Source organism: Hevea brasiliensis, chromosome 7, assembly GCF_030052815.1.
Source record: "Hevea brasiliensis isolate MT/VB/25A 57/8 chromosome 7, ASM3005281v1, whole genome shotgun sequence".
NCBI lineage: Eukaryota > Viridiplantae > Streptophyta > Magnoliopsida > Malpighiales > Euphorbiaceae > Hevea > Hevea brasiliensis.
The window spans coordinates 104,962,717-104,984,563 of NC_079499.1; the positions used below are offsets into that span (position 1 = coordinate 104,962,717).

The 21,847-nt window shown below is 29.3% G+C and overlaps 2 protein-coding genes across 2 annotated transcripts; both read left to right on the top strand.

Moving 5' to 3' along the window:
• The first annotated feature begins 12,313 nt into the window (after positions 1-12,313).
• LOC110644289 (uncharacterized) lies at positions 12,314-13,297 on the top strand. The gene has a single exon (XM_021796988.2). It carries the CDS (start codon positions 12,314-12,316, stop codon positions 13,295-13,297), a length of 984 nt encoding a protein of 327 aa, XP_021652680.2.
• Positions 13,298-14,774: 1,477 nt separating this feature from the next.
• Positions 14,775-20,395, top strand: LOC110644303 (ras-related protein RABC1). Its single transcript, XM_021797008.2, has 7 exons — positions 14,775-14,967; positions 15,288-15,486; positions 16,078-16,146; positions 17,336-17,401; positions 18,391-18,512; positions 19,618-19,746; positions 20,019-20,395. Exons 2-7 carry the CDS (start codon positions 15,351-15,353, stop codon positions 20,124-20,126), a joined length of 630 nt encoding a protein of 209 aa, XP_021652700.1. The 5' UTR covers positions 14,775-14,967; positions 15,288-15,350; the 3' UTR covers positions 20,127-20,395.
• Positions 20,396-21,847: the final 1,452 nt, after the last annotated feature.

A 21,847-nucleotide genomic window follows, 5' to 3' on the forward strand; every position in this document is an offset into this window, starting at 1 on the left:
ATGGATAGGACGGGTAGACACGGCTTGAGTTCTTCGCTGGGACCCGGTCCTTCGGGGTAGACACGGCTTGAGTTCTTCGCTGGGACCCCGATTTGGTTATTAAGTGGAAGTCCGAGCTGAGTTCTTCGCTGGCACCAGGTTGGATTTAAGAGAGCTGTATAGGGGATCAACTCCCATATATTATGATTGATGTTACAGGGTGCATGAGTGTTCCAAATTACCTTTTTGATGTTATGATGTGAAAATGATGTTGATATTGCATTTCACTCTACAGGGTGCATTAGTTTTAGATAGTTATAGAGATTATGGTTAAAATTGATATTTTACTCTCTGAGTCGAACGCTCACTCCTGTTCAAAAATTTTTCCAGGCCACAGGAGGATGTTTTTGAGGTTAACCTGCTTTCTCCCTCGCAGGTCGATTACTAATGTTTGTATAAACTTGTTAAATCTTAGAATTTCCGCATGTGTTAGAAATGTTTATTTGATTTGGGTCTGTAAACTAAATTATTATTGTGGACCTGTAAAATTATTATATGCATGTTTGATGGACTGGATGAGGGAGCTGAGCTCCCATTTATCATTATGATGATATGAGTATGTGGAGGGTGAGTTGAGCTTCCCAATGAATTGTTTATTGTGTTTACAGGTCGGGTGAGTCAAAAACTCCCCGTTGGTAGGTCCATTTTATGGTCGGACTCTGTCCGGTTGGTTTCTTGAAATTGGGCCCAAATGAGCCTTAGAGTTCGGTTAATGAACAGTTAGGCTTACTACGGGTCTCAGGGGCTTTAGGCTAGCCCAGATCCTAATGCCGGTCCGGCCCATAGGTTGGGTCGTGACATTAATAATAATAATAATAATAATAATAATAAACTTCAATTTTTTAAAATTAGATAATTCAATAATTGTGGGTCATGTACTCCTCTTGCATTTGGAACACGAGTATTCAAAAAATATAGAGAGATAATAATATTAACGTATTATCATTATTATTATCTGAAAGTAGCTTTCTCTTCATCATATTGGAGACTTGAATTTGATTAATATTTACTATACTCAAATTGATTTTAAAGTTGATTATTATTATTTAAAAAAATATTTTTAATTTTATATATTTTAATTAATAATTTATATAAAAATAATAATAATTTATATTTTAAAATTTTAAAAATTTTATAAATATTTAAATTTGATGTATTTTATAGTTAGTTGATTTAAAATAAAGAAAAATTACTTTATTACAGAAAACAAGATAATTTAATAAAATTTTATAATTTATCTTATTAAGTTTTTGTAAAATGATATTTTTTTGGTAAAATAGTCAATTACGAAAAATTTCATTAACTTAATAAAAAAATTTTCTTCAATATTTTAAATTATTATATTTTTCACAATATTTTAAATATTAATTAAAATAATAGATGTTAAATATGAAATAGTGAATAAGTATATTTTATTTAATTTTATTTATAATATTTTTTAATAATATTAAAAAATATTAAATATTTACATGTGAAGAAATTTTATATTTTTCTGTTAAGTTAATAAATTTTTTATAATTTTATTATTTTATGAAAAAATATCATTTTGCAAAAACTTAACGAGATGAACTATAAAATTTCATTAAATAATCTTATTTTCTATAATAAAGGAATATTTACTTTGTTTTAAATCAAGTAATTATAAAATACATATTTAAATTTTATTTATTTAAAGTAAAATATATAAAATTTATAGATATTAGTTAAAAATATATATATAATTTATATTTAATTATTATTAATATAAAAAGGTTCAGCCAATGAATAAAATTCAAACCAACCTTTTGTGAGTTTAGCATTTTAGATATTTATTAGGCGAATCAATCTGAATTTGTTACGGAATCATTCCTCCAATCTGAACCGATCTCAAACTCAATCATAGGCTACTCAAATCCACTCGATTAGAGTCCGGTCGAATCTATACTCGCAAATATCTTGTTGCCATCCTTGCTTTCCCTCCACCATTCAATTCTGCGTGTAGATCACCACGGACAAAGAGCATCATCAAGAGCTCCATCTGTCTCTTGGGTTCTTTGGAATCTTGAAAGAATCCTTCAAGATCGTATTTTTCATGCAGAAAAACCTTTGACCAGATAACCATAGTTCTTCTCCTTGCTCTCTCCTTAATTGCTCCAATCAATCTCTTTGATCACCTAATTTTAGGAAAAAATATCCCAGATTGCGATACAGCAACGAGTTACTCTGAAGCCGAGACATATTGCAACCAAGAGCAAAAGAAGAATTCCAAACCGCCCTCCCTGTCCCATAAGATAATCTTCTCGCTCTTAAAGTTCATCTGCTCCTCTCTCCTCCTTCGTTACCATTTCTCTACTTCTGCAGTTGCTTTTACTGTTGCACGCATGCACATTAATGCGAAGCCAATCACCTTCAATATGGTGAAGAGTGCGATGCCTAATGTTCGGAAGAGACTTAAGCTCACTAATGGATGCAGTTCTGCCATTGTTCCCTTGTATAATATCATTTTTGCAGCAGGAGCTATCATCTTGTTGGTGGTCCCTAATAATCATGTAAGTAATCATGGTGATGGTAATAATTAAAGATATAAGGCATTCATTATATGCGATTCTTGTGCTGCTCTTAATTTTATATGGTGTTGGGTTATTTTATATGGGAAATTATAGAAAACTATCATTCATTTTCGGGTCTGTGGTTGGCAAAGTGGTAGCCTCAAGTATGGCATTATTAGCAAACAATGAATAAAAAAAATGAAAATTATAAAAAAAAACCCTGTAATTTACTATTTTTAGTGTCTGTGATTTATTTTGAGATAGGGTGATATCATGAGATTTTACATTATTAACCAATCAAGTGAATTATTTAATTTCTAAAAATAGTCCAAATTTGATATCCTTTACATTTAAATACTATGGAAAAGTTTATCTCCGTATTGTTTCGAATTTGGCTATTGTGGTTTCTGTTTTAGAGGAAATTTATGGGATGAAAGGTATGGCCAAGAGCAAGAACTTGATAAAGGGCAAGATTGGAGTTGCTGTTGCTCTTTTATTTTGTGGGGAATTTGTTTAGTTGGAATTCAAATCTTTTTAAGGTATGCGTGCTGCTGGGGAAGAAGTTGGCACTCAAAATTGGAATTGGAATCCTTTGCTTCTTGTTGATGTCTGTGTTGATAATATCTGGGCTTGCAATGCAAACAGTTCTCTACTTTGGGTGCAAATCCCATCACCAGGAGAACATTGACATGTCCTCTTCATCGGCTTGTAATACACGACTTGGACTCTTTTTTTTTTTTTTTTTTTTAATTTGTCCTAAATAAATAAATATATTAATGTATTTTATTATTCTATCTTATTAATATGGAAAATTAATATAAAAATTTTAAATTTTATTTATTTTGATAGAGCTAGTGTGAAATTTAAAAAAAAAATTCATTTAAATTTTTAAACATTTTAAAATTGCAATTTAGTTTTTTATTATAATATAACTTTTTTATTTATGTTTTATTGGTAAACGTGAATTTTATAATGAAATTTGCTTTAAAGAAGATACTTGTTGGGAGAGCCTTATTCCTTGATGAGTCGATTTAATGGAAACATAATTAATCCTGAACTATTGAATTGAAAATATCTATGAAATACTTAAAAAAAATTATATTCAAATTCACAAATATTACTTAAATTTTCCTCATGGTTTTCATAGAAAGAAACAGGTAGCACAAGAGCACAACATTGTATCTCAAAAACTTAAAAATTTATTCAATTCAATTAAATTTTTATTTTAAAAATTTATTTGAGTCAGTTATATAAATTTTTTTTCTCCACTTTAAACGATTTTGGATTAAATATAATAATAAAAATTTACATTACTAAATTTATATCACCCACACCAAGACTCCTATATATCGTTACATTTACACCCTCCAAAAGTTGTGAATACCAAATTAAAATCCATTGGACATCCTTCCATCACTCATTCTCTTTGTGCAGAGAGATCACCATGGACAAAGAGCAGCAACGGCTCCAGTTTCTTGGGTTCTTTGGAATCTTGAAAGAATCCTTCAAGATCATATTTTCATGGAGAAAAACCTTTGGTCAGTTGTTCTCTCCTTAATTGCTCCAATAAATTTCTAACATCAACTTATTAATTATTTTAGGAAAAAATAGCTTAGAGAAACTGCCCTCCCTGTCCCATAAGATCATCTCCTCGGTCTTAAATTTCATCTACTCCTCTCTCTTTCTAATCGTTACCATTTTCTGTACTTCTGCAGTTGCTTATACTGTCGCACTCATACACGTTGCGAAGCCAATCACCTTCAAGATGGTGAAGAGTGCGGTGCCAAATATTTGGAGGAGACTTAAGCTCACAAATGGGTGCAGTTCTTGTTGAGGCAGTGGGTGTAGAGTAGGCTTTGAGGCGTGATGAATCACTATCTTTAAGGTATTAATTGCCCCCACTAGATTGCTGCAAGGTTATGGCAATATACCTCCAGGATACAACAAAGCCTGAAATCTGCAGACAGCAACTCCTAAAGATTTCCCTTAAGAACTCTTTATACGAACTGAATTTAGAGAGATTAGAAGAAAAGAAGAAGAAGTAGAAGTAGTATATCTCTGGATTGAAAAACTCTTCCACATTTATAAAGAATGAAAAGTTATGGTACCTTTACTAAATAGACACATCTGTCTATCTCCAATAGATACAACTATTTGTGTAATAGACATGTCTGTTTATTAAAAGCTACCTATACAAATAGTTGTGACTATTTGTATAGACATATCTGTTTATTAATAGACACATATACAATAGTTATGACTTTTGTATAGAATAGATATGTCTGTTTATTAACAGACATCTATACAAAGCCATTGTATTTGTTTGTATAAAATCGATATGTCTGCTTATTAATGCACATCTACTTGTTAATAAACACATCTGTTCATAATTTATTTACGAAAATTACAATATGATAATTATTTTATTTCACACATATACTTGTCAAGTGCCATAATAGAATAATATATATTGAATTATATATATATATATATATATATATATATATATATATATATATATATAATTCTATACATATTTCACTCTTGCCATTCCTTCACTTTCTTATATTTTAACAATATTGAAATTCTTTCTCTCTATACTATCTAACATACAAGCTATTTATAACAATCCCCCACTTAGCTTGTATTGTTAGATTCCATTGTTTCATGCATAATGAAAAGTATCTTTCAATTTAAACTTTTCCTTAGTGTAAGTATTTCAAAGTTCTAAAGAAATCATGGTGGCCTTAGCTTAAACCTAGATTCCTATTAAATAGAACCGGAAATACTACACACACGAATCAATTAGTTCAACTTAAAAATTTGTCCTAAATTTTATCACTAATTTTGACTTGTGCTTCCTCCTGTTTTCATTAACTTTTACAAATGTTATTCTCACTTTTGTTGAAGCGGCACCACTTCCTATGTTCATATAGGTGAAGTTTCCTTTGTAATAATTTTAAACTTCATTAAGAGTATAAACACTCATCCTCATTCCATTAACTTAGTACATTAAGTACTTTAATTACACTGTTTACTAATGACTTGTTGTTACCCTTTAAACTTTATTTAGTAATAATACTATAAAGTAGGGTTCCCATCATTAGTAAATTTAATGGAATATTCTAAATCCTAATCAGCACATGTGCTTATGATCATAACTCTCGAGAGCCATTTTATTAAAGGATTTGCTAGATTATTATAGGATTTAACATAACCATGGTAATAACACCATTAGAGACTAATTGTCTTATATTTTCATGTCTTAAGCTTATATATATATACTTTCAATTGTATATTTTACTATAAGCTTTAACCATCATGATTTGACTATCACAATATAAAGAAATAGATAGCACAGGTTGTGGCCACAACTTAATATTCGATAACAAGTTTCTCAGCCATTCTACTTCTTTACCTACATTAGCCAAAGTTATAAATTCGGATTCTACCGTAGAATAAGTTATACAAGTTTGTTTCTTTGATGCCCAAGAAACAAAACCTCCACCTAAAGTGGACACCCAACCAAAAGTTGACTTATTATCCTTGGTAATACATATCCAATTGGTATTTATAACACTTTAGGATCTTCAACCATATTTGTTTCACTAGTCAACCATATAATCACATGTTTATAACATGAACTGCATAAATAATTCACAGTCTAGGTTTGTACCTTATTTGCAGAAATAAATTGCTCCATAACTTGTTTAAAATGAGAGTATCCAACAATAAAGAACCAAGCTAAACTTGCACACACACACAAATGCATACTCATTTGTTCTTTTGTCACTTCTTACAAATGACTTGTAAGGCTCTTATTTTTACTACTCAAAATGTACCAACCTTTTAGCCAATTAGTTCATCTCTTCATGCCTGTAACTATTTAGAAGAATTGCATCTTTTCATTTAGTTACATCTTTTGGCCAAGGGACATAAATCTTTGCATAGATACAACTCTTTATATGGTTTTAGCACAATTGGAAACTTATCACAGAATAATCTATAGTTTATAATTCATTTTTTAAATATCCAAAAATCCTTGAAATTTCTTTTCAATATTCCACACTAGGATTATTAGTATATCTTGACAATTTATACATTGCAAAAGCAATATCAGGAGTAGTGCAATGCATAACATACATTAAGCTACCAATAGCACTAGCACACTCAATTTGAACAATTATTCTACCAAAATTTCCAGTCAATTTGTAATAAATATCATATGGAATATTTACGTCCCTCAATATAATGAAATTGAAAAAGAGTAAAACCCCCACTATGTTATAGCTGGGTAGTTTTAGGCAGATCCCTCAAGGATAATAACCAAAATATAAATCTAGACAGCAATTTTAAAATTCTTCCAAGAATAAATTAAAGAATAATAATGTTGATTGTCGGTAAAAATGAAGAGAAGAGACAAAAAAGAAAAGTTAATAGATTTTTGTTCCAAACTACTATTTATAAAGCATTTGCATCTCTTCAAACATATACAATAGTTCACTTTGTATCTATTAGAATAATTGCATCTGTTCACTTACACCTTTTAGAATAAATACAATCGTTTGCTTTGTATCTCTTAGAACAATTACATCTGTTCACTTATACCTTTTACAACAGATATAACCGTTCACTTTGTATCTCTTAGAACAATTACATCTGTTCACTTATGCCTTTTAGAACATATACAACCGTTCATTTATACCTCTTAGAATAGATACAACCATTCATTTATACCTCTTAGAACAGATAAAACCATTCACTTTGTATCTCTTAGCATAATTATATTTATTCACTTATACCTCTTAGAACATATACAACTGTTCACTTATACCTCTTAGAACAGATACAACTGTTCACTTATACATCTTAGAATAGATACAACTATTCACCTATACCTCTTAGAACAGATACAACCATTCATTTATACCTCTTAGAACAGATACAACCATTCACTTTGTATCTCTTAGCATAATTATATTTATTCACTTATACCTCTTAGAACATATACAACCGTTCACTTATACCTCTTAGAACAGATACAACTGTTCACTTATACATCTTAGAATAGATACAACTATTCACTTATACCTCTTAGAACAGATACACCTATTCACTTTGTATCTTTTAGAACAATTATATTTGTTCATTTACACCTTTTAAAACAAATATAGCTATCGGTAATGAATAGTTCATTTTGATGCCTTTTAATGAACATACATAACTCTTTTAAAATGAGACAAATTTTATTATCACTAATATTTTTAACAATATCCCCACCTAGTTAGTGATAGACACAATTAATATGAATTAGGATTTATGCATATAAAAGTGTTTTTCGACTTATGCACATAAATCTTATTACCTTCTTTATCACATTCACCATGAGCTTTAGCATCATAATATAACCTTATATTTCTTCAGACATATTATCAAGTATTTAGAATTCAAAATATTTCATAATGAGAAATTTATCCATACCTTTTTTTTCTATATTATATTCGAATTCTAACGAATTCCAAATTTCTTTTGGAGACTTGACAGAGGTAAACAAATCTTATAGCCTATCTAATGAGTTGTTGAGAATATGACCTCTGCATGGCAATTCATCTTCTTTTCCTGATCTATTTTACCTTCTCAGTGAACATAATTTGTTCCTTAAAATGATCAAGTTTCATGAACTCTTGATTCATCACGGAAACAGCCTTAGACTCTATTGCAATTAATACCTTAAAATTGTTGAGGCAGTGGGTGTAGAGTAGGCTTTGAGGCGTGATGAATCATTATCTTTAAGGTATTAATTGCCCCCACTAGATTGCTGCAAGGTTATGGCAATATACCTCCAGGATACAACAAAGCCTGAAATCTGCAGACAGCAACTCCTAAAGATTTCCCTTAAGAACTTTTTATACGAACTGAATTTAGAGAGACTAGAAGAAAAGAAGAAGAAGTAGAAGTAGTATATCTCTGGATTGAAAAACTCTTCTACATTTATAAAGAATGAAAAGTCAAGGCACCTTTACTAAATAGACACATCTGTCTATCTCCAATAGATACAACTATTTGTGTAATAGACATGTCTGTTTATTAAAAGCTACCTATACAAATAGTTGTGACTATTTGTATAGACATATCTGTTTATTAATAGACACCTATACAATAGTTATGACTTTTGTATAGAATAGATATGTCTGTTTATTAACAGACATCTATACAAACAGTTGTGACTGTTTGTATAAAACTGATATGTCTGTTTATTAACAGACACATCTACTTGTTAATAAACACATCTGTTCGTAATTTATTTACGAAAATTACAATATGATAATTATTTTATTTCACACATATACTTGTCAAGTGCCATAATAGAATAATATATATTGAATTATATATATATATATAATTCTATACATATTTCACTCTTGCCATTCCTTCACTTTCTTATATTTTAACAATATAGAAATTATTTCTCTCTATACTATCTAACATACAAGCTATTTATAACAGTTCTGCCATTGTTTCCTTGTATAGTGTTATTTTTGTAGCTGTAGTAATCATCTTGTTGGTGGTCCTTAATAATGTAAGTGATTATGATGCATTACATGATATTCTTGAGATTCTTGCGCTTCTCTTGATTTTATATACTGTTGGGATATTTTATATTAGCATTGTTTGGCATTTGGCTGTTGCGGTTTCTGTTTTAGAGGACATTTATGGAATGAAAGCTATGGCCAAGAGTAAGAATGTGATAAAGGGCAAGACTGGAGTTATTGTTGCTCTTTTTATTTTGTGGGGAATTTGTTTGGCTGGAATTGAAATCCTTTTAGAGAAATGTGTGCTGCTGGGGAAGAAGTTGGCACCCAAAATTGGAATTGGAATCCTTTGTTGTTTGTTGACGTCTGTGGTTATAATGTTTGGGCTTGTAATGCAAACAGTTCTCTACTTTGTGTGCAAATCCCATCACTAGGAGAACATTGATACGTCCTCTTTATCGGCCCACCCTGAGTCTTTTCTTGAAGAGGGTACTTCAGGAGCAGCCGACGTCGCCATGGAGCAAATGCAAATCATAATACCTAATTAGAACTTTTTCTATCCATTTCTACATAGAGATATGCGCTATAGCTTCTCAACGGGTTGTCTGTCCCGAATGTATGCATATTTTCTTAGTTAATTGAAAAAATAAATTTAAGTTCATTTAATAGAGTATTTATCTGTTTTTAGGTGACTAGACTGATCTTTTAAAATTTTATAAAGCTAAAGACTCAATATGTTTTAATAAAATTGTTATGATTTTATCAAAAGATGTGTGTCTTCCTTGTTAGTGATGCATAGTTCTTATATATTTTGATTATTATAAGTTTTCAATGATATATAATCGAATTTGAAATTAATTTAAGTTTATGAGATAATATCCTTATCCAGTTTAGGTTATATTCAAATTTTATATATTGAACATTCATTAATTAAATTTGTTTATGTAAATAATTAATTAAATACAATAATATTCATATTTTTAATATTGTATTTTAAATAAATAAATTTTAAATATTTTAAAATTTTAAAATATAATTTATTAATAAAAACTAATTTGTATAAATTAATTAAAATATATAAAATTAAATGAGGTTAGTAATAATCTGTTTAAAATAGATATAAATAATTTAATTTAAATTTTAAATTAATTTACATACCAAAATATTATTTAGGTTTTTGTAGGATATCATAATTTTTTAAGGACTCTTAAGTAGAGATTGACAATTGATAGAATATTTTTTAAGTACTCAAGCTGAATAAATTTTATTGAAATGAGTTTGGGTAGTATTTGATTGAATTTAAAAATAATATTTACATAAGATTTGACTTAGCCATGTTGAGATTTTTTCTTTTGAAAAGAAAAAATTATTTTTTATTTTATAAATTTTAATATATATATATATATATATATATATATATATATATATATATATATATATATATAAAGCTAGATAAAAAAATTTGTATTTATTGATAAACTCTCTTAATATATGGGTAATATTCGGAATAACTATTTATAATACTATAATTTGTATGATCTGATGTACAAACAATATGCATAAAATTAATTGTTTCAATTAGTTGTTTCGATGAGATCTTTTATTTTGATCAAAAGAAAAATTATCAAACGTATAGCATTATTTTATGATTGGCGCCAATAAATTTATATTTGAAGAAAAAAAAAGTATGTCTTCGTCATATAAAATATAAATATTAAATAATAATGACATGATATTTCGAATTCAATATAAATATAAGATTTTTTTTAAATATTAGATTAAATATTAAATTATGTATAAAAAATTAATATGAGATATTAAATGTCATAAACTTTTTATATTTTTATGTAAAAAGATTTTTAATACTATTTATATTACAAAAGAGTACAAAAAAAAAACCATATACTAAATAACGAAATAGAAATTATTTTCTGCGAGAGCCCAAATATAAGAATAATAATAGAATTCAAAGTTAAATGGAGTAATTGATTGTCATCTTACTTGCAAGTAAGGCTGAGTAGATTTCGGTTCAAATTGAAAAATTGAATTGAATTGAGTCAATTTGATTTAATCGGTTCGATTTTAAAATTCAATCGATTTGGTTTAGTTTTACATTATAAAAATTTAAGTTATTTTGGTTTGGTTCTGTTTTGAAGAGAAAAAAATCGATTAAACCGAACTGAATCGAATAATAATTTATATGTTTAAATCAAACCGAATCATTGAATTAATTTATTTTTATGAGAAATTTATGAATTATATTTAATTATATATATATATATTAATTATTTAATTTTATTAATTAATAATTATTAGGTTCAAATCAAAATTAAAATTAAATTAAATAATTTAAAAATTAAATTTAAATTAAAAAATTAATTAAAAATTAAAATCAATTAATTTAAATTAAATTAAATTAAAATAGAATAATTTAATTTAATTTAATTTTTTATTAATTTTAATTTAATTTAATTTTTAAAATATAAAATTTAATTTTTATAATTTAATTCGATTCGATTCAATTCGAACGGAATGACAATACTCGCAAGAAGTCTGAGTTTCGCGGAAGAAGGCATTTCTTGCTATTGCAGAAAGTATCTCTCTGTTTATTGACGCGTAGACTTGGTGACGATTGTGGTCCACATAAATTGAAAAATGAAAAAAACGCGTGGACTCGGACCAAATGCATTCATTACAAGTCTTGGACTTTCCTCTTTTTTTTTTTTTTTTAACTAAATACACTATATTTATTTTATTATTCTATCTTTAAATTTTAAATTTGGAAAATTAGTATGTAAAATATATTTAATAAATGTGAATTAAACCTGTTGTGATGTATTTTTATGTTCGATCACATTTTTTATTCATTTAAAATAAAAATAAATTTGCGATACAAATTACAATTAATATCAAAATTTTAAATTTTATTTAGGAAAGTGATGGGGAGCATAACATTGCATCTCGTAAACTCAAAAATAAAATAATAATAAAAAAGCAGCATCTTTCAGCGTACTAAATTTGGATCGCCTACACCAAGACTCCTGTATATCATTACATTTACACCCTCCAGAAGTTGTGAATACTAAATTAGTTCAACTGTAATTCAGAGGAAAACCAAGGGTAATTGGTCAAATCAAAGTCCACTCTTGTCTTTAAATTAAAATCCCTTGCACATCCTTGTATCACTCATTCTCTTTGTGCAGAGAGTTCACCATGGACGGAGAGCAACAAGAGCTTCAGTTTCTTGGGTTCTTTGGAATCTTGAAAGAATCCTTCAAGATTATAGTTTCTTGGAGAAAAATTTTTAGCCAGATCACCCTTGCTTTTATTCTTCCTCTCTCCTTCCTCTTCCTTGCTCATATCCAAATCTCCCAGGTCCTTTTCTTCAAGATTGAAGATAGCTTAGAATATGGCAACGGACTCCATCACAAAAATTCCCATAAAATCTCCTCCGAATGGATTGCCTTCTGGCTTTTCAAGATCGCCTACTTCATTGTCCTTCTGATACTTTCCCTTCTCTCTACTTCTGCAGTTGTTTATACTATTGCTTGCATATATACTTCAAAGCCAATCACCTTCAAGAAGGTGATGAGCGTGGTGCCAAGAGTTTGGAAGAGGCTTATGGTCACTTTTCTGTGGAGTTTTGCTATAGTTTTTATCTATAATGTTATAGCAGCGGCAGTAATTATCTTGTGGGTGGTCCTTCATGGAGGTAATACTGTCTTTGGAGTTGTGATTTTTGTGCTTCTCTTGATTTTCTACAGTGTTGGGTTCTTGTATATTACCATAATTTGGCATTTGGCAAGTGTGATTTCTGTTTTAGAGGAAATTTATGGGATCAAAGCCATGATCAAGAGCAGGAACTTGATAAAGGGTAAGCTTGGGGTTGCAGTGGCTCTTTTTATTTTGCTGGGGATTTGTTTTGGTGGAATTCAACTTCTTTTTGAGGCATTTGTGGTGCTGGAATGGCCACAAGACTTGGGAATCAGAATTGGAATTGGAATCCTTTGCTTCTTGTTGCTGTTTAAGGTGATTCTATTTTGGCTTGTGATCCAAACAGTTCTCTACTTTGTGTGCAAATCCTATCACCATGAGAATATTGATAAGCCCTCCTTATCAGATCATCTTGACGCTTATCTTTTGGGGTATGCTCCTTTAAAGGCAGCCAATGTCCGAATGGAGCAACTACAAGCATAGTCTATTCTATACAAGTATTTCTCAATTTGAAATGGGAGTCTCTTATTATCAAATCGATGCTAGTTTATCTTGTAAGGTGTAAACAATATGCAAAATTTCTGTAATTATCTATTTTAGTGATATCATTTTCAGTCATTAATTATGAATGAAAATAGCCATTAAACTAGTATATAGCCATTAAACTTTTGTTAGATATCTTATATATATATCAATGCCTTGAGTATCAGTTGCCTGGATTTAGTTCAGTGGTTTGCTTAAAGCTATTATTGGGCTTAAAGCCTCCCAAGCAGAAAAAGAAAACGAAGATGTATCAACCCAGGTGAATTTGGTAGAGATGGCAATTTTCACCAAACCTGAGAGGAAAGTCCTGTCCGCTGAGTGACGGGGCGAGAATGATTTTCAGTTCCCTGCTCTTTCTTGTTCACCTTGCCTTGCCTTTCACTGCCCACTCTTGGGTTGTCTTAGTCTAGCAGTTCACCCGTCAATCTTAGGATGACAACTTGTGGGATTTTTGTGAACATCCATTTACCTAAATTCTAATTTTAAAGTAAATAAGATTTAAATATTTTATAAAATTATTAAAATTTTAAAATATAAATTATTAATAAAAATAATTTTATTTAAATTATTAATTAAAATATATAAAATTAAATGAGATAAGATAATTTTTAAATTTTAATAATTACATTTGATATGAGTTTAAATAGTTAAGAAAATTTCAAACGAGTTTAGTGTGAATTTTAATTTTAGGAGAATTAATTGAATTAAAATTTAAATATAATAATTTTTATGAATATTTTACTCATTATTATCTTTTAATCTTTCATTCTGAAAAAGTATTTAAAATAATATTAAGTATTCTAATATTTAGAAACGAGAGGCTCATTTTCTATTTTAATTTTGGTATAATTTTGGTTTTAATTTTACTTTCATTCGATTTTAATTTGATTTATTTTGTTTAATAAATTTAACAATTATTTATTTTTTAAAAATAAAAAATCTAATTTTAATTAAAAATCACATCAAATTAAAATCAAGCTAATATAATTCAAGATGATGTTAATCAAATTCAAATATAATCAATTTCATTTGATTTTAATTGAGTCAGTTATAGTCCAAATCAAGTCGGATGATTGTCTAATTATGCCCCTAGTTTTTTATATTTTTAAATTTTTTTTTTTTACTTTTATAATCAATAAGCACAAGTTTCTCTACTCAAATTATCAATTTTATTTCATTACAAGGTAAAAAAAAAATAAATTAACCATATATTTAATTATTTTATTAAAAATTATATTAATTAGTTATAAAAAAATGTTATAAGTTAAAATATAAATTTAAGGATGTAATGAATAAAAATAAAATATTAAAAATACACGAAACTTTTTTCTAATAATTTAAAGATTAATTTATAAATCGAGCAAAAATATGATTATATATTCAATATCTGTGGATCTGAAAAAAAAAAAAAATTACGGCAGCGTTTTAGGGGAGAAAAATGTTGTTCCGCAAAATTCCTTTTATGTCCCCGATTAACATTTAACAGTGGTCTTTCCCTTCCAAATGCAGCGTTCGTGATTGGGTTATGTGCTCTCTGTCCCTCTTCGTTTCCAGATTTTCATCACTCGTATCATCAATTGTTACGATCCATCAATTCCATCAAATTTAAGGTATATAATCTCATATGTTATGAATCTGGGGGATTTAGTTGTAGTTGCTGCTATGGCTTTTGCTTGATCTAATGACTGAGAATTGTTAATATCTTCTTATATTTAGATTTGAATTTTAGAATTTACTCATTTTCTTTTTTGAAATTTTGCCTTATAGATGTGAGACTGATGCTGTTTTGTCTAGCTTTTATTGCCTGATCTCTTGTTTACTTCTTTCTGTTTAATTGGAATCACAATGTCACTGTCAAATGAAGGATTTTCTTTTCTTTTTTTGTTTTAATTTATTTATTTTTGTTTGGGATTTTGTTTTCTTATTGTAGGTTTTTTTTTTGGGGGTGAATTACGCCCCATTTTGGCTTTAGCTGGTTGAGAGAATTATTTGAATGGATTCGAGTTCGAGTCAGCCAGAGTTTGATTACTTGTTCAAGTTGTTGATGATTGGGGATTCTGGTGTTGGAAAGAGTAGCCTTCTTTTGAGCTTCACTTCTGATACCTTTGAAGATCTCTCTCCTACTATCGGTGAGTACCATTGACGTTAAGATATTGTAACATGTTTTCACCTGTGACGAATTGTATGTCTTATTTTGTAGAAATCGAAAATGTTGCTCATATACATTGAATCTCATTTATTAATTTTTTTTGCCTAGCTAGGGAAGAATGAATTGCCATTAACTTGTTCCCTTTTTTTTTTTTTTTTGTGGTGGGGAGGGGGTTGTTTCTTCTAGGGATTTTAACTGGTGAAATTAAGTTACAAACCTCAAACTTTTTTCCTCCTGCGATGTTTATTAGATACGATGCAAAGTGTCCTTTTCAGCTTTTTGGTCAGATAAATGGGTTTCTCTGCATGAGAAATGAAATGGACTATTCTTGAATTGTAGATTTGGCTGAACTACAGGTGCCTTTCAAATTTTTTTTTTTTTTTTGTGTCATGAAAGTAAGATATTCACTATTAAATTGTTCTTCAAATCTTTGCAAATGTTCTCTTTTGTTGTGCTGTGCAAGGTTATAAACATATTCTGTTGTGATCATCAGCCGTTTTGGTGGATACATTGATTTTGCAAGTGGCTTTTCCTTGAGATTCTCATTTTGTTCTTTGCTTTTCTGACATAGGTGTTGATTTTAAAGTAAAATATGTCAATATTGGGGGCAAAAAGCTCAAACTTGCAATTTGGGATACAGGTGACTCCAACTGCCCAACTTTGTGCTATTGTGTGATACTTGTCTAAGCCCCTAAGGTTGTGGCTTTGTTTTGTGTTATTTCCTGCTTTACTTTTAGATTTTAACTTGGTGCATATTCAATTTATATTATAAAGGTTTTATAGTAGTAGTATATCTGTTATTGGTATAGTAGTAGAATATTAGAAATCAGTTGAATCATTGCTAATTCAAGTGATTGTTAGAATTTAGCATATCTTGCTGCTTTCAATAATTTTTTTTAGAACAAAAATATATAATATGTTTAAGTGACAGGACATAAGATTATCTTCTATCTGCTCTTACCTGAATTATTCCTGTTTCTGTAAAAGTATGTACAAAGTTAAATAAACTCTTGTAGTGTGGCTTCCTGGGGAATCTTCAAGGGGTTTGTTTTGTGTATGAAATTTGAGCATTAGCTAGCTATATCCTTCTTCTATCTTTCTTTCTTTCTTTTTAATTTTTAATTGGAGAAGATAGAGATTAAAGAACCTTTCTTTCTTTTTTTTTTTTAATTGCTTTGACAAAACTGGCATGTGCTTTGCCCTTCTTTTTAGTTGCCACGTCTGCCATGTTTAAACCCTGTGGTTCAACTTCTCAAATTTTCGTTTTACATGTTTGTCATGTTGGGTTTCATTTCCTGTTAATGGATTTGACAGATGTCTGGGCATCAATGACGTAATTGAAGATAAAACCAAAGAATGATTAATAAATTGAAACGAATTAAGTTTTGCGACTAATCTGAACAGAAGTGATAAATTAACTTCACATATTGATGCTTTTCTCCTCTGCTTTAGTGGTCAGTTTAAGTTGGAAATGTACTGGCTCAAAGCATACCTCCAGTAGCAAACTTTTTTTAATGTTGTAACTAAAATGCTGTTGCCTTTGTCTTGTCACGTATCATTTTAACATAACTTTGTTCTGTATCATGTCCTCATGATTAACATTAAACTAATTAAATTATTGTGGTACAGTTGTATGCTGATTTCCATTTATTTTGCTGCTGGCCTTAACATGACTTACTCTCTTTGTAGAATAGGATTTTGCTACCTTGCTACCTTTTGTGTTTGTTTTACTATGTTCAATTAGTTTCGTCTTAACTTATTCTCCATGAAAAGGAAGGTTCGATCTGGACCAGGTCTAACCCACTGATGCTGTACCTTTCATCATGCAGCTGGTCAAGAGAGATTTAGAACACTGACAAGTTCATATTACAGAGGTGCCCAAGGGATTATCATGGGTACTTCCCCTTTCTTTTACTTTTACAGTTCCTTATTTATTAGGTTTATTATGAACAATGTTCTGGCTAAACCTCATTACAAAGTTTTAGAAATCGTATCAAAGTTCCATTGAATTTTGTGAATTAATTGCAGTGGCTTCTCTTTTGTGCATGTGAAGGAATGTAAGGAATGTTGAAATGTAAAGGGTGTCATTCGAACACATGGATGTGGAAGTATAAATGGCGAATTCATTTAAACTAAAATCTATTCACTGTGTTTTTTGGTCCCTTGGATGAAGATGAGTCAAAATGTTAGCAAGCCTGAAGAAACATGGTTCTGTGATTTTTGTTTCATCACCTTCGCTGATCAGTTTATTATTTCTTTAAATCAGCTATTAAAAGGAGGACAATTGGAGTGTTTATATACAATCTTAATATAAGTTTTAACACAATGTAACAAAGTCATCATCAGTATTGATACTGATTTATGCTCAATTATTTGCTTTACCAACGCAGTTCATATGGTAATGGATATAAGCTCAGGGCTTTGAAATCAATTGATTAAAGTCCTATTTTGAACAATCACCAATTTCATTTGCCATTTCTTAAAAAACTCACCTTAATTTTAGAACTATAAAATTCTGAAAGCTATGTCTTTGATTGAGGGCTTTAGTCACACAAATCAATGAATAAATTGTCAACATTCTCCCTGCTAGCGTTCATTTTTGTTTTATCATATTTGCAAGACATCATGTTATATCTTGTTATCTCCTGGTTCTGGAGTTCTGCTGTCATGTTGGTGTGGTTTTTACATGACTTTCTGCATATGCATCCGCCCTTTCAAATTCTATATATACATACATAAGCATGCATGCAACAGTTGCAAATACATCATTGCCTATGAATGCATGTGGCAGCATGTTTGCACCAGTTGATGTTTGTGCATTGTTTCATGAAACACACTTATGCAACTTGTCAAAAATTCCTGATTTTGTATCTTGATTCAACAGTCTATGATGTAACTAGGCGAGACACATTCACTAACCTTTCTGATGTATGGGCGAAGGAAATTGACCTATATTCAACAAATCAAGACTGCATCAAGATGCTTGTTGGAAACAAGGTTGACAAGGTAATTTTGTGAGATTTGCAGGCTGTGGTGATATCCTACTTAAATATGGCTGCTTCATTTCTTGTGAGAAAAGGGAAATTATTGGGACATTCATGCTATATCTTGTGCTCTGCTCTCTCTCTCTCTCTCTCTCTCTCTCTCTCTCTCATACATGCACATATTCGTTTTCCATATTGATTGCCTTTTTTTTTTTTTGTAGAATTGATTGCCCTATTTTAGTTGTTTGTGCTTGTATATAGAATACCAGTACAAACAATTTTACTATCATTTGAAGGAGTGGAAGAGGCTTAATTTTTTAAATGCTTGTAGTCTAAGAGGTAAAAATTTGTACTTGCCCTGTATAGGGTTGGAATGTTTTATGAGAACACTTACAAGGTATTTAAATCACTGGGTCAAATGGTTTTAATCCTTAGAGCATTATGATCTGGTCTCTTCTTCTTGTAGTCTTCCTGCATGCATAGCTTGAAGTTTGACAATATAAATTGAGGGAAAAAAAAAAGAAATTTTTTGCCTGAGCAAAAAATTATCATTTCTACTTATCATACAAAACAATCACTTCTCATATAAGATGCCAAGTCTGTAACCCTTGGAATAATATTGAATTGCTTTGTAATTTGTAATATCATTGAAGGGGTAGACCTAAACTGACTTGGGGAAGAGTAGTACAACATAACTTAGAAGCATTATACATTTTTTAGGATTTAATCTAAAATCGTTTAGAATGGAGAAAGAGAATCCATATAGCCGACCCCAAACTCTTGGGATAAAAGGCTTAGTTGAGTTGAGTTGAGTTGTTGTATGACAAGAGTGTTCTCTTTGGGGGGCTTTATCTTTTTGCTTTCATGTTTACCTACTTTTCCTGGCACCAAGGCAACTAATTGAAGTAATCCACATCAAATCGACTTGGGTATGTTTTGGATCACAATTGTATTTGAGATTGTTCAGCACGTTATTTATAATTTCTCATATCTGAGCATGACGCTATTTTTGAAATGATATTCAAAACATGGTATGGTGGTTTTATTTTTGTTTGTCTGTATGTGGTTGAATTTCCCATGAATATGTAGATTTTTCTTTTTTTTTTTTTTTTTTTTTTTGGTTTCAGGACAGTGAACGGGTTGTAACGAAAAAAGAAGGCATAAATTTTGCCAGGGAATATGGATGCCTTTTTATTGAATGCAGTGCTAAAACTCGCGTTAACGTGCAGCAGTGTTTTGAAGAGCTTGTTTTAAAGGTAAGGATATGACAAATTTGCCTTGCTTTCTGTATCTGTTTCAACCGGTTTTTTACTAGATGTATATTATGTATGTGCATCTATGTTCCTGGAATTGGAAATAAACTTCCACGTAAAAGTGGGCTGTGATTTTTTTTCTCTTTCTTTATTTTTTGTTGTGTCCAAATAAAATGCAACTTGAGGCAGTTGAATATGGTTTGAACTTTTTTCATTTGTTGCTCTAATTCTATGAGTGATAGCTTGAATAATGGCGATGTGGTGACTGTATGCAGATTTTGGATACGCCTAGCCTCTTAGCTGAGGGCTCCAAGGGCTTAAAAACGAACATCTTTAAAGAGAAGCCGCCACAAACTGATGCATCAACGAGCAGTTGTTGCTGATGCGAATTCCTCTCATATTAATGCCACATTTTCATATCCTAACTTTAGTGGTGGTGGTTCTCCACCTAATCCTGAAGAAATTATTATTCTTTTGGTTACTGTTTTACATGAATTGGAAATTACTTGTAATATAGGAATGCCGTGATTTCTCTCATTTTCTCTAAACCTCTGTTTATGTACATTGAATATTGCTCTTGCTGAGTGATAACCCGTTGAAGTCAAAAACTAATTACTGTTAAGATACAATGAAGACTTTCGCTTATTTGCAATTTATACTTGCATGGAGATTGTGGTGAGTGATTGGTTGCCATGGGAAATAGCTTTCAAGAACTTGGGAATGGTACTAATGGGCAGGATCAGGTTTTGCCATCCTGTCTTCGCTCGGGGTGGCTACCAGACCGCTGGTTTCGGTGCAATAGCCAGTTTCGGAGGGTCAACCTTAGTATTGATTTCTGTTTCGATTCAGTTTCTAGTCTCTGTTTGATTTCTAGTCAATGTTATTTGATTCGGTTTTGAATAAATTTATTGATAGTTTTTTTTTTTTCATCTTTCTAAAATGATTTTGGTTCAAATTAAATTGATTGATTTTGATTTAATTTTAATTTGATTTAAAGATTCAACTACTTCGGTTATTATTGGACTGTGGCTAGTCCAGTGAGTAGTATGAGATAGAAGTATGTAACCTTAAGCAACACAACCGCAAGAACAAAAGGGACATTAACATTCTAGAGTTGTAACAATCAACGACAGGAATGGAGTGATAACCTTAACAACATACCCACAAGAAAACAAAGTAAATTACGAAAGAAAAATTGAAAAAGAAACAAAAACATAAATAGATTTTCTGCTTTTGTTCCTTCTTAACAAAATTGATTAAAAATAATTTTAAATTAAATCAAAATTGAATTGAAACATACTGATTTCATTCGGTTTAATTTCAGCTAAAATTATTTATTTTCTTTTTAAAAATTTTAAAAATTTCAATCGTTAATTGATAAAATTAAAATTAAAATTAAAGAGAGGATCCTAAAAATTTAAATTAGATAAAATTTAATTTAATTTAATTTAAAAGTTATATTAAAAAAAATTAGTTTGTTAAATTGATTAGAATCAAATTAAATCAAAATTAAAAACAAAATAGAACAAAATTATAATTCAATTTTAAAAGAATCGAAATTAGCAATTCCGATTTAAAACTCACATAAATAGAAGCAAGGCAAATAAAAATTCTTTAGAATTATCATCATCTCCCTCTCAAATTTAGAAATATATATATATATATATATATATATATATTAAATTAATAAATAATTACTACATATTTAGTGTATGCAATTTAAAAATTCATTCAAATTTTGAGCTTTACTTTTTAATACGACTAACGCAAACAAGATTAAATTAGAGATATTGGTAAAATATAAAAAAAATAAATAAATTTTGTAATAATACTAAAAAAATATTATTTATTTTTTCAAGATTTAATATTTATTTTTTTTAATTGCTCTAAATAAAATACCAATTTATTAAAAAAATGAAATTATTATAAAAAAAATTAGGTATAAGAAGAAAAAAAAACTCATAAAATCTCATTTATAAATAATAAAAAAATTTTATTTTGATTAATTATTAATATAAAAAAGATAAATTTGTCTACCGAAAAAAAAGATAAATTTAAATTTTAAAGTAGAAAAAAAAAGGGATAAATTTTGATATACTTATTT

Excerpts from the sequence above, each read along its gene's own strand:
- LOC110644289 (XM_021796988.2), top strand. The coding sequence starts at position 12,314 with ATGGACGGAGAGCAACAAGAGCTTCAGTTTCTTGGGTTCTTTGGAATC.
- LOC110644303 (XM_021797008.2), top strand. The coding sequence starts at position 15,351 with ATGGATTCGAGTTCGAGTCAGCCAGAGTTTGATTACTTGTTCAAGTTG. Across the intron at positions 17,402-18,390 it reads TGCCCAAGGGATTATCATGG|TCTATGATGTAACTAGGCGA; the intron begins GTACTTCCCCTT and ends TTGATTCAACAG. Across the intron at positions 18,513-19,617 it reads TTGGAAACAAGGTTGACAAG|GACAGTGAACGGGTTGTAAC; the intron begins GTAATTTTGTGA and ends TTTTGGTTTCAG.